We start from the raw sequence: 13,180 nt of genomic DNA on the forward strand, positions 1-13,180 counted from the left end.
CAATAATGCGCTTGGATCATAATGCTTTGTTTTTTCCAAAAAAAAAAATTAAAAAATAAAAAAAAATAAAATGCAAATTAATATACAATTCACTCCCCCACCTGGCTTTCACAATTTACGCAAAATACGACCTCCATAGCACGCCTTCCAAATCTTCCAACTGATCAGACGTAAACACTTTTGAGTCCACATGCCATGTATCTTGTCTTGTCTTTTTAAATTCGCCTAATGCGGTCTTTACGCTTCGGCCTACCATGCCCGGGTCGTTGGCTGCTTTAATTGCAAGCGTAGCCAACACTGATGGAATCCAAATAGGCGGAGGTGATTGATAAGGGAATGCCTGAACCAATGCGGACAAACCTAGTACTGCTGCATGCCGAGTTATAACAATTTGGTTGTATTCCGCACTCGGTGTTCCGACTCTAGGCGAGCTATCCAAAGAAGATGCGCTCAATGCAGCAACACGATTAGGATGAACCGGTAATGGATTATCATGCAATTTGTTTTCAAACACTTTCTGAAGCTTCTTAATGATTTGATTTCGAAACGCAACTGGTGAACATCTAATCATGCCACTTAACGTCGTAGCAGCAGAGTCACGAACTTCCAACTGTGGGTCGTATAATAAGTTCGAGACGCAGTCAAAAAGATGCTTGCGATTTTTGTCCGAAAGTTGAAACAACTGACGGAAGTAAAGCACTTGAACCACAGCCAATACTCGAAGCCGCTGATGCCATGTTTCCGATGTTGAAAATATTTTGGCCACAGCTCCGATAATGTCAGGCAAAATATGTGGTGGATATGGAACATTACTGAAGCTTTTGAATAATGACACTGCTAAGCTAATAACCTCTGTATCTTCCTTAACATCTAGCAAGTTTAACAATGTTGGCAAAATTGTACCGGCAAAATATGGCAATAATTCCACGTAATTTGGCGACTGAATCCACGTATCAAACCAAATCAAGATCGTTTTACTTGCGTTAGTATAAGACGATGTTTCCTGTAAAGGTTGTCTCTCAGCCTTCCAAACTGATAGTTGCTTGAACGTGCTGTCCAATATGTCGTCCAATCTTTGCGTTCGCTGGAACGGAACTACACCTAGTGATCCTGCATCGTTATTGGCTTCAATGTAGGATTGAACATTTTTGAATGCTTCGTAATATCTTGACTTGAATATATTGCCCAACGTCTTTCCGATTTCTTCTCTCACGCCTAGACTTAATCAGTACCATATTGCAAAATATCATTTTTCTCAACAAATCATTATACCTTTATAACCATGATCGAGATGGCTTAGCAAATCTTGTTCAATCTGTTCCTCATTCTGAAACTTCCATGATAATTGGCCAATAAATACTCTCAACAAGGAAAACTTTGAACTTTCTTTAAACGCAGCATTACTCGTAACGTCCAACCTGAAACTCGTCAAAAACTCCACAAACGGCCACAACAGTCTTGAATCAATGCGTGCCTAAGATTAAAATGTTAGATAAGGACCCCTTAAAAAAAAAAAAAAAAAAAAAAAACTTACAAACACATAACTGACAAATCCTGTCCAATAGCCCAAATTTTCAGGCGTTATTTTATCAAGCACAGCATTTTTAAAAATGTCAATTGCAAATCTGGCAATTTTTTTAATGTGTTCAGTATCGCCATGGCTGGTCAAAGCACCGGCCAAAACTTCAGCAGTAGCTCGATGCCTATTCTTGTCTTCACCATCACCATAAAGCGCTTGAATGATTTCAGCTGCGTCTTCAAATGAAACAGCAGCCCTGCCACTATAAATAAGCATAAACACGGAAGAAACAAAAATGGCATGGACTGAAGTAAATCCGTCTAATTCCTGTCTTGGTTCTTGAGTATACAAGTTAAAAAGACTTTGCAACCAATCTTTATTAATTTCCGAACCCATAGCTCGCAGCAAATTTTCAGAGCCTTCACTGAACAAAGGTAACACGTCGACCACGTATTTCTCTGCTTTAAACGTGGTACCCCATGCAAGCCATCCAGGGAATCCATTTAATGGCAGCAAATATGGTGGATTAGGTACTTTCAAGTCCTCAAGAAATTGCTTAGTAAATGCTTCATCCTGAGAATTGACTGAAATTTTAATCTCGTTGTAGTCGACAAAGTCTTCCGTCACGATACGACGGATATCATACCCACCAAGTGAACGAACATACGTAATAAGTAGGATTTGAAGAAAGCCTTGCATAAAGCTGTACCTTAAATGCGGATGCGGATTGATTGCCCCCCTAGCCATTACCCGAGCTGCATCAAACGGGAGCGTATCTCGAGAAACTTTAAACCCACTGATAACCAGCGAATTAAGCAAAATTTCAATTTTCCAATGTTCACCTGATTCTTCTTGCTTGATCAATTCATTCTCAAGCTGATCAAACTTCTCAAATAATTCCGTATGTTTCCTCTCTAACTTTTCAGATAATTTTTTGATGCGTTCAGAAACATCTGTGTCGGGTCGAATCGCATTTAATACTTTGCTCGCAAAATCGTCACTGTAATAAATTGACTTTAAGGAATATCGAGGAGTTATCGCAAATTGAACAATAAGTTGCCGGGCAAGATTATTAACAGACACTTTGTCTGCCTTGCATGCTTCCACAAGCGCATGCACCAAATCAGGCGCAAATCTAGGATCCCTAATTGAGAAACGTTGCAAAGCCCGTGAATTGACTGTAAAAATGGCACCCTTAACTCTATCAAACTCATTAGCATTAATCGCCTTTTGCAATTCTTCAATAAGCTTTGGAACCAAAAATGCACGAGAACCGCTGAGAAAGTGTGAAGCTGAATCAAGAGAAAACTGAGCCTGGCGCCGAATGTTTGTGTAGTTTGATAACGACGCACCAAGCAAATCTAACAATAACGTCTTTTCAAGTAGAGTCATTCTACGGATGCCACAATTCTCCTTAACACGTTGAAGATGATAAATGTAGGCTCGACTAACCAATAGATGCCTGGGATACAATTTTCGAAGGCCTCTAGTTTTATAAATCTCAATCTCATGCACATATGATCGAATATGCGTTGCTGCTAGCTTTAAGCTTTGTTCATTTCCAACGTCGGTAAACCAAATCCGATAAGCATAAGCTAGAGTTTCAAAACTCGGCACATCATCCTCCTTATGCTCTTGAAGATATAAATAAACTCGATGAAGAATCTGCCCAAACCTCTGATGCGTTTCGTGGATTTTGATGTATAACGGATTCGACTTATCCTGGAAAGGATAACCACTAGGGTATCTATAAACTTTCCTGATCGCAGAACTTTCTTCTGAGTCGTCATTATCATCGTCACCGGCGCTTTCTTCGTCATCGATCAAATCTTCTTCCACATCATCAAGTATTCCCCGATCAACATTATCTGAAACATTTTGCATTTCAACATCTCCTTCCGATTTACCGGTTTCGTCATGTTCATTATCTCGCCGGTCCAGCAAAAGTGAGATGCCAGACGCCAGCACCCTGAGATAACTTAAATCTTTTTGAAGATCATCTGACCATTCTTTCGACCTATTATGATCCGATGATTCTGATATCGCCTTGTCAAGACCAGAAATCGACTGTTCTGAATGATTTAGAAATACTTCGATTGCAAAATCCAATTCCTCCGCGGACGGCACGTGCCACAAAATTTTGAGCTCCTCTGGCTTATACTGCTTGCCCCAATCATCAATCGTATAACCTCGAGCATGATACTCATCTGAATTGATAATCCTGGAATCGTTGGCCGAGATCCTGGTCAACGTACAGAGCACGTGATGAATCAAATTGCAGGCATGAGTGCTTACACGGCCACGGCAGTTGTCTCGAAGCAATTGAATAATGCTTAATAGCTCAGACTTGTACTTCAGCAGAATAGGGCCAGAATCCCACGTGACTTTGCGAAGCAGGGTGAGATACCACACTAACGCACGATCTCGAGGCAAAATATCTGCTGACCGGGTTGATCCTGCGCGGTTTTCCTCAATTTCTTCTCTGATGTTTCCTGTCAAAACTGGAAACAGCTTCGCAAAGGCTTTCTCTGGATTTACCTTGACTAGAGCAGATACCAGATTCCCCATGACATCAGTAGCTTGCTGAATAATATGATTAGAAACAAAGTCGACAATCCTCTGAAGCGCGATATCATATAAATCTTCCGAAAGCGCGGACAGCACGACTTGAAAAGCAGGCGTCATGGCATTGACCACATTAGCTTCTGGTAAAGCACGCTGCCTATTGTTGGACTCATCCGGTAAATTCTCAAGCAGGGAGAAAATGCGACCGATAAATGCCGTGATAAAGTCTCCAAACGTAGCAGTGGATGATTTAAGCACCATTAATTCATCTTCGGCAGATAATTCACCAAGAATTTCTTCTTGATTAGATTCCAAAGCTTCAATAGCGTTCGTGATGTATTCCATGGCCACTCCTGGTCCACTATTTTCACTCAGATCCGCAAAAGGCACATATGATGCCACAGCGCGAATAAATGTGAGTGCTTGGACTGTCTTGGACAGATCATTGGCATCAATTCCTGGAACCGCAAGACCCAAAAGTGCAGTAACATGGACTCTGGTTCGCTTACTTTGAATAATAGATCTAGCTAAAAGTCGAAGAGTTTTAAAAGACGTGATAGTGCGATGAGTCTCCACGAGTCCCTGAAGTGATGGATAGGTTTGCTTAAGAACAAGGGGAAGAATAATATCGGGCTCCAAAAACGCGAGATCTTGCAGTGCTGAAAGCGCATGAGCAGCAGCAGTACCAGATTTTGAATGAATTCCCATCAAAACAACATCCTTTAATGTGTAAACAATTTCACGTTTCAATTCATGATTTAGTTGCCTTTCCGGAGCAACATCAAGCTCACCAGAACGTTCCTGGTTCCATCTATGTACGAAATATGATGTCAAATGTGAAAGCAATTGAGTTAAATGTATAGTCCACGTTCCGGCATTTGAAGGATGGAAAAACGTTTCCACCGATTGAATAAATCCCTTGAGCCCATTCAGAACAGAAGCAGAATCAGTCAAACTCTCGGGTGCAAGCGAATAGATTATCCATAACGCAATTGGCCGCGCACACCGACTCTTTTTGCGATCCTTGTAAGATCCAAGTGACACGCTGGCCTTGCTGAGGTATGGTGACCCTGAGCTTCCGACAGGGACTTCGATCAGTCTAAGGGCAGCAGTAAACATTGTCGCGGTTTGCTCCTTCGTAAATATTCCCGTAGAAGAAAATGAAATGTGACTAGCAGGAAGTGCGCCAAAGGCTTGACGAGACATCATGCTGATCATGATATAATCAAATTGAGACGAGCGTGTATAGAGAGCCCATAAATGGAATATCGCTAAAGCAGTTGTTAGTTTAATTGACCATGCTAGGAAGACTTGAAAAAAAAAAATAGAAAGGAAACCCAAGCTTACATGGTAGCCAGCGCTGGTGATACAAATGAGGGTACTGTTCTGGCACGGGTTCAATTCTGATCATGGACTTCAAAACCTCTGCCACGTCAATGGCGGCCTGGGTTTTAATATTATTGAATAAGGGAAGAAATTGTTCAAGAATGCCAGAGATGGATTCTGGCTCAAAAAACCGCCTTGCGTATGCACCAATGTTGGCCAACTTGCGAGGATCCTTTTCAGACATTCTGACTCCGCTGGCAGGGCTTGAATAATCAAAGTTCTTGAGATGCTCATGCAACAAGAGCTTCCAGTCAAGTGTGATCAAGTCCAAGTCAATCAAATGCCTCTTATCAATCAAAAGAACAAACATGGAGTAAAATCGATCGAACGCTAACGGGTCAAGGCCCTGGGCGAGCGCGAGCTCGTAATACAGCGCAACGAGTCGCGTGCGCACGGAAACCGGCAGGTCGAACTTGAGCTCAAGATATGATCGCAGGGCTCGAGTCCAATGAAGAATCTGCGCAAGCGCAAACGATTCTGTTGATGCCGATATAAACAAATTTTCTAAAATGTGCGAAAGGTGCTGATGCCTGAGATCGTCTTGCTCGGTCTCGTAAGGCAAAAGTTCGGCATATGGGAACGTGCGCTTGAACTTGCGAACATCATGTTCTGCGGGGGACACGAATGCAACAGCGAAGTTGTCGTCAACCATTTCAATACAATAAACACAAATAAAAAAGCAAAAGAAGAGCAAGCAAGAGAGCAAAGAGAAATTGAAAGCGGACACAAGTATGATTATATGCTAAGTCCGTCCGCAATGCGTAATATATGATTCCCGTGTCGCTTACCTAACAAAAGCACGGCTGAAGTGTCAACCAATTTTTCGAAGTTGTAACTATTGCATGTACCAGCAATCACGTAATTACGGAAACACCAAGCCTGACTAAAATTTACCCATTCAAGCACATTTCAGTTTCAGGTACGATAATACCTGTAGTAATGCAATAACGTAGTTTTTTTATTTTAAACCGCCTTTACTGAATTGACAAATAACAATGATTATATAAGGCCTGACAAATATATAAATCACGTGCACTGTCGTCCAAGTTAATCTCGACGACCAAAAAGGCTTTATACGAAGGATACGAACAAGAACACTTTTCCACAACTACCCTTTAGCAATTCAACCCATTCACAACATTTTGAGTCGGTATGGTTCTCGCCGATCTTGGAAGGCGTATTAACGCCGCAATGTCGGACCTGACTGCGTCCAACGTTGTTGACACGGCCGCGCTGGATTCGTTGTTAAAAGAAATCTGTTCCGCATTGCTGGAGGCCGACGTGAACGTTAAACTGGTGGCCACCTTGCGAGCAAACATTAAAAAAAAAATTAACCTAAAAGAACCAGCGCAGGGTATTAATCGGAAAAGACAAGTACAAAAGACCGTGTTTGATGAGTTGGTTGCGTTAGTCGATTGCCAGACCGAGACGTACAAGCCCAGGAAGGGCAAAACGTCGGTGATTATGTTTGTGGGATTGCAAGGTGCCGGTAAGACTACTTCTTGTACTAAAGTAAGGCAACATGAGTTTTGTACCCTATGCGCGCTTATGCTAACCATGTACTTTTAGCTGGCATTATTTTATCACCGGCGTGGATTTAAGGTCGGTCTTGTCTGTGCTGATACGTTCCGAGCTGGCGCATTCGATCAACTAAAGCAAAACGCCACGAAGGCAAAGATACCGTACTATGGTTCATATACCGAAACTGATCCGGTCGTGGTCGCTGACGCTGGTGTCAAGCGATTCAAGCAAGAAAAGTTCGACATTATCATTGTCGACACGTCCGGTCGTCACCGTCAGGAACAAGAACTTTTCGCTGAGATGGTTCAAATTTCTGAAACGGTTAAGCCCGATCAAACGATCATGGTTCTTGATGCTTCGATCGGTCAGGCAGCCGAGTCACAATCGAGAGCATTCAAGGACGCAGCTGATTTTGGTGCCATCATTCTCACCAAGATGGACGGTCATGCGAAAGGCGGCGGTGCCATTTCTGCAGTGGCTGCGACAAACACGCCGATAGTGTTTATCGGTACCGGAGAACATATTTACGACATTGAGCAATTCACTCCCAACCAATTCATTTCCAAACTTTTGGGCATGGGTGACATGGCTGGCTTGGTTGACCATGTCAAGACACTAAAGCTGGACCAAAAGGACACAATCAAACATATCGAGCAAGGCATTTTTACTGTTCGTGATTTGCGAGACCAAATGTCAAACGTCATGAAAATGGGCCCGTTATCAAAAATCGGGGGCATGATCCCGGGATTGGGTCAGATGATGAACGAAGTTGGTGAAGAAGAAAGCACGTTACGCATGAAAAGAATGATGTACATTATGGATTCCATGACTGAAAAAGAACTTGACAGTGATGGCAAGATCTTTACCGAGCAACCTAGCCGGATAACCCGAGTGGCCAAGGGAAGCGGCACCACGGTTCGTGAAGTAGAAGACGTCCTGTCCCAACAACAAACAATGGCCAAGATGGCCAAGAATATTGGTGGCAAAAAACCGAGACCAAAAATGAAACGCATTAATGTTCGTTAAATCATTTTTTTTTTCTTGTTTTGGGCGGGTAGTGAGTTTTCATGTAAATTAGACTTGGTATGATATATATATATATTAATACAAAAAAATGTGACAATTTTTTTTGCCTTTTTTTCCTTTCTTGTTTAACAAAATTCCTTCAAAATCAACACTGCCCATTATAGACAATACTCCAGATACCCCATTCACAAAAACAAAAACAACAACAAAAATAACATAACCGCAGAAATCCCAAAAGAACTGTAAACTAACTGTACAAACGCCATGATAAGAATTTAATTATACAGCCGCCTATCTAACTCCCTTAAAATACTTGCAATACTAGAGACTTCGACTTGTCCGCCCTTAGCATTGAGCTTTCCGACTAATGAAGGAAGCTCAACGGCCTTAAAACCCTTGTGCCGTGAAAGAGTTTGATACGCAGCCGAGCACGGGATAAACGCACCATCCTTGGGAGCTTGACTATTATTACCTCCACAACATCCGCCCGGTTGATTGCAATTTCCGCATCCACCACCAGAAGATTTCTTTGCTGCCAGTGACGTGCAAAACAATGTCTGCATGGGATCACGCTGACATTGTTCACAAGTACCGGGTGCAAACTTGGTGGCGGGTGTTGGAGCTGATGATTGAACGTTAGAAATAGGTTCCGGATGAAGCGTGACAAGTTTGTTTTGTGATGAATTCTGCAGGCGCACCAAATGTGAATCATTTCTTAAAGGAGGTAATGTATTGGACATGTCATCGTACATTGCATTATTAGAAGTCGTGGCTTCGACTTCAGCAGCTTCAGCACAAATACAAGGAGTCCCGGAAGAACAAAACCCACATGGATCTGTGACCCTAACAGACGTATTCTGATTCTCAGTGGTGCCAAAATTAAAATCAGTTTCAAACTGCTGCTGCTGTTGATGAGGTTGTTGTTCTGTTTCCTTCTTGCGAATTATCTTTGTGGTTTGGAACGCGTGAGTAAAATCCATTTCCAAATCATCCTCATGTGTGTCTTGGATAGCTATCCTTTTTGCCGGCTGCGATTGTTCTTGCACTGGTGATAGCGGCCTTTTAGTGAAAGTTTCTGTGGCCGGTTTTATTCCCAACTCAGAGCACATGCAATTGCCGTCACGCTGACAAAGCCCACAACTGTCGCCATGAGCTTCCTCGCTATCATTATGCGAATGTGCATCTTGTTGTTGTTGTTGTTGTTGTTGTTGTTGTTGTTGCTGTTGTTCATACGGCGAAGATGCTTCGACCGAACTCACGGACGGCGACAAAATTGAATCGCGCCGTTTTTTCGGCACGGACATTGCAACCGGTGAATTATACTGATATGGAGACGACACGGTCGAAGACGGCGAGATTGTAGATGATCCGCTAACCGGTAACCGCTCTTCCAAGGCGCGATCCAGAAGTTCTTGATGGTACGACTGGTCATCTCCCGGTGATGGTGCAGGCGAGGCCAGATGTTGAGCAGCCTGTTGTTGCGCCACCATGCCTGGAATTCTCGAACCCATGTTGAAGCTAGCGTGCATCTGTTGCTGTTGTTGAAATTGCTTAAAAAGTTCAAGTTGCTGTTTGAGTTCTTCAGTCACGCTCTTGAGTTGCGCGTTCTCTTGCGAAATGCGCAACAACGTATTTGTCAGATGCTCCTCTTTGTCATCCTTTTCCGATTCCAATTCCTGCAATCGGTCTTCCAACTCAATAACCCTGGCCGCGCGCCGTTCCCGGAACGCTCTCTGCGCAGCCCTGTTTTGAGCCTTTCGTTTCGTGGGCGGGGTCTCTGTTGACGGCTTGCGACCGGGCTTTTAAAAAAAAAACGTTAGGTCATGTCACACACACAATTTTTTTTTCTTTTCATACCTTTGGCCGTGGTGGAAGTACCCATTCCTTGGAAGGCCGGACAATGTTGACAACGTTTCCGTCTCCGGGAGAGGATGGCTCAGGCTTTATGCGCGGAGCAATCGTGGGAGCCGGAGACACATAGTTCTGTGAGACCGGACCAGCTGGCCGAATTGCAACTATGATTTTAAAGATTGTTAGACTGAAAAATGCTCCGTTTTCTTTTTTTCACCAAGAACGTACTAGGCGTCGGGGCCATTTAGCTGTCCTCGACCAAAATGATGATTGAATAAGACGACAAACCGAACTTTTGATAAAAGTTCTCAAACAAAAAAAAAAAAAACCAAAGTCAAATATATATAAGAAGGGGATGCAAGAAGGAAACGAAGCCTGGGCAGAAATAAAAGCAACAACAAATCATGAATCGATTTGGTTTTCACCGAGCCTGGCCTTCAAGGGAAAAATTAAACGGTCTCGACCGGCGAAAAATGGGCGTTGGTGCATATCTACGACGAACAACGTGACGAATACGGCACAACTTTGGCGGCCGCGGTGCCAACTTGGCTCGGCAACCTGTCAACACGCAACAAGCAAAAAGCAAAAAGCAGGACATGGTCAGTCGAGATTGTGTTGCGGTTGATTTGTTATTTGCCGTTGACTCCCGGCTGGGTTTTGTTTTGTTTGACTTTGGGCTGGTGACCGATCTAATCGATCTAATCACGATCGTCAGTCCAGAGCCACCGGCGCGGCGGTAGCGAGTCACGGAAATCACAGAAATCACAAATGACTCAGCCGCCCGGCAACAATAAAGTTATCTGATCCGCAATGGCCGATATCGGCCAAAACCAAATGCATTTTATTCCTCTACATGCCTCTTCTTGAGCGTATCATACCATCGCTGAAGCTTGGCTGCATACACGGCTTCATGAGATCCATACTCCACCGGCGCGCCTAATACGTCCACCCGTGCACGTCCGTCGCGCTGGCTGCCAAGTTTGAACACTGCCCAAGCTGACGTCAGCCTATTGACTGCTACGAGTCTGCCTCCACTAATTAACAACTAAACAATTTATCAGTCAGTCAGTGACAAGCAAGCAAGGGCCAAAAAAAAAACCTACACTTACTCGCACGTTTCGAAACAGTATCGTTTCGCCTTCCTTGGCAACTGGCAAGCACTCCTTGTTCTGATGTGTGATCTGTACTCGCACGTAGTTCCCCCAACCAAGTGACGGATCTGCTAAAGCAAAATTAACCACATGGTCCTTCGTGCCATCTGTGGATGCCGTTTCGGAAAGATGCGGCCCGTCCGTATGCTTAACAACGCCGATAATGTCGCCAAAGAAATCCAATCGCAATTCATCCAAGCTGACATAAGTCGAGATCTTTTTCTTGATTAGTTCAGTCATTTTTTGCTTCGTCGTTTGCACGGTACATGTATCATACTAACCAATGTCTTTAGTCCACCTGCAAGATCGCTCTGATCGCCTTTTATTTTTGAAATCAACCCACCTTCCTCAACATCAGACTCGGACGACTTATGACTATCCACCTCAGATTCCAAAAAAAGAGATTCTTCCAACGCATCAAGACGTTCTTCTTGGCTGTCTTTTTCCCACTCGTCCATTTTTTCTATCTCGGCTTCTTCTTCTTCTTCTTGTTCTTCTTCTTCTTCTTCTTCTTCTTCTTCTTCTTCTTCTTCTTCTTCTTCTTCTTCTTCTTCTTCTTCTTCTTCTTCTTCTTCTTCGATTTCATCATCAATAATGATTTTATTGTTTTTCGTCTCACCAAAGTTAATTAAGTTTGCCTGAACTTCAATTTTCGACTGGTTTAGCAAATCAAGTACAATTTCAGCATCTTCAATTACCGTTTCAGGCTCATTTTCCGTCGCTTCTGCAAACAAATCCAGTCTCTCTTGATCATCCAAATCTTCTTCATCATTCTCATCCTCCGTAGCTTTCAGAAATCGTTCCATTGTAACTTCTGCAAAACTTTCTAATTGTCTCAAACTATTCAAGTCCTCCTCAGTCTCGTCGTCCGATTTGTTATCTTGAAATTCCTCCAATTCTGGCTTAACTTGTAAACTTGTTGTACTTTCCTCTGCAACATATACAGTGTCATCAGTCCTCACTGTCACGATTTCATTTTCCGATACTGATGGACCTCCACTCCATATCACGTCATCTTCCTCGGTCGTGTAGATAACCTGATCGGGCTTGACAATGAGTTCATGACGTGCAATTTTTTGCAAGACTGGTTGAAAATGGTCAAAAATTTCTGCATATGACATTTCAATTAATTCTTCCTCCATTTCGTCGTAGTCCTGAGACACCGGTGAAATAATTGGATAATTACCATCGCTATTTATCTCTTGATCGTCATCACTGTCAGTCTCAAACCACTCGGACGCTTCAACTAGAGGCGACACAGCAACATGTGAATACTCTGCCCCGTCATTAACATACTCGTAAACTTCAAATACAGGTTTAAAAGATATCTCATCCGCATGGTCTTCATGTTCGTCATGTACAATGGCTTCCAATATTGCAACCTCTTGCTCTGCCAAACCTTCTTGTTTGTCATTATCAGTCATGACAATAGATTCTGATTCAGCAAATTCATCAACGACTGTACTGATGGGCTTCTCCACCTTTTCATTATCAATTTTAAACTCATCTTGCTCTTTTGGCTGAAATAAAACTTCAGCATTTTGATGTGCTTCAAAATCTTCGAGTTCATTAGCTACAACAGATGAGAACCTTTTTAGTTCATCATTATTCAATGTCTCATCCTTAGCCTCTTCTAGAATTACATGGCGAACAATTGATGAAACACGGACGTTCGAATCCTCAACCGCGCTGTCCGTCTCGTCCATCGGTGCCTGAGTTTCAAAACGCTGTGTCTCTATTTGTTCTGGTGATTCAGAAATAGCTTCCTCTAATTCATATGTATTTTCGCGCAAGCTTTGTTTTTCTTCTTTTTCTTCTTCTACTTCTTGTTGTAAACTAATTTCTTCAATATAAGTTTGATCTTCGACATTCACTAAACTTATTTCATCAGCTTTTTCTTGTTGATGCCCGTCTTCCACATCAGACACAGTCGTTGGTCGTATTCCTTCGCCAGAATAATTCTGCACGTCCTCAGCTTCAATTTCCTCTATTGAAATTTTGTGCGATTGCTCTTTGTAACTTTCATCCACATCTTCCGCCACCACATCTGATTTATCCAAAACTGGCTGGCCAATTTCCTCATCCGACTTTATGGAAACTGGTTCATTGACATTTGCTTTATCCGTTGTTACACTTACATTATGCTTTGCTTCAAAATTAG

At 42.7% G+C, this 13,180-nt stretch overlaps 3 protein-coding genes across 3 annotated transcripts; 1 reads left to right on the top strand and 2 right to left on the bottom strand.

Moving 5' to 3' along the window:
- Nucleotides 1-6: 6 nt before the first annotated feature.
- V1514DRAFT_300594 (uncharacterized protein) lies at nt 7-6,245 on the bottom strand. Its single transcript, XM_066925532.1, has 4 exons — nt 5,432-6,245; nt 1,535-5,355; nt 1,273-1,474; nt 7-1,215 (listed from the first exon to the last, which is right to left on the bottom strand). Exons 1-4 carry the CDS (start codon nt 6,120-6,122, stop codon nt 116-118), a joined length of 5,814 nt encoding a protein of 1,937 aa, XP_066786160.1. The 5' UTR covers nt 6,123-6,245; the 3' UTR covers nt 7-115.
- Nucleotides 6,246-6,464: 219 nt separating this feature from the next.
- Nucleotides 6,465-8,112, top strand: V1514DRAFT_323430 (SRP54-type protein). The gene is made up of 2 exons (XM_066926242.1): nt 6,465-6,982; nt 7,040-8,112. The coding sequence occupies exons 1-2, from the start codon at nt 6,623-6,625 to the stop codon at nt 8,015-8,017; spliced, it is 1,338 nt and encodes a 445-aa protein (XP_066786161.1). The 5' UTR covers nt 6,465-6,622; the 3' UTR covers nt 8,018-8,112.
- A 42-nt stretch (nt 8,113-8,154) lies between these two features.
- V1514DRAFT_5168 (uncharacterized protein) lies at nt 8,155-10,306 on the bottom strand. The gene is made up of 3 exons (XM_066930044.1): nt 10,097-10,306; nt 9,875-10,032; nt 8,155-9,816 (listed from the first exon to the last, which is right to left on the bottom strand). The coding sequence occupies exons 1-3, from the start codon at nt 10,110-10,112 to the stop codon at nt 8,293-8,295; spliced, it is 1,698 nt and encodes a 565-aa protein (XP_066786162.1). The 5' UTR covers nt 10,113-10,306; the 3' UTR covers nt 8,155-8,292.
- Between the last annotated feature and the right edge of the window lie 2,874 nt (nt 10,307-13,180).

This window comes from Lipomyces japonicus (assembly GCF_038497905.1).
Source record: "Lipomyces japonicus strain CBS 7319 unplaced genomic scaffold V1514scaffold_1, whole genome shotgun sequence".
Lineage (NCBI taxonomy): Eukaryota > Fungi > Ascomycota > Lipomycetes > Lipomycetales > Lipomycetaceae > Lipomyces > Lipomyces japonicus.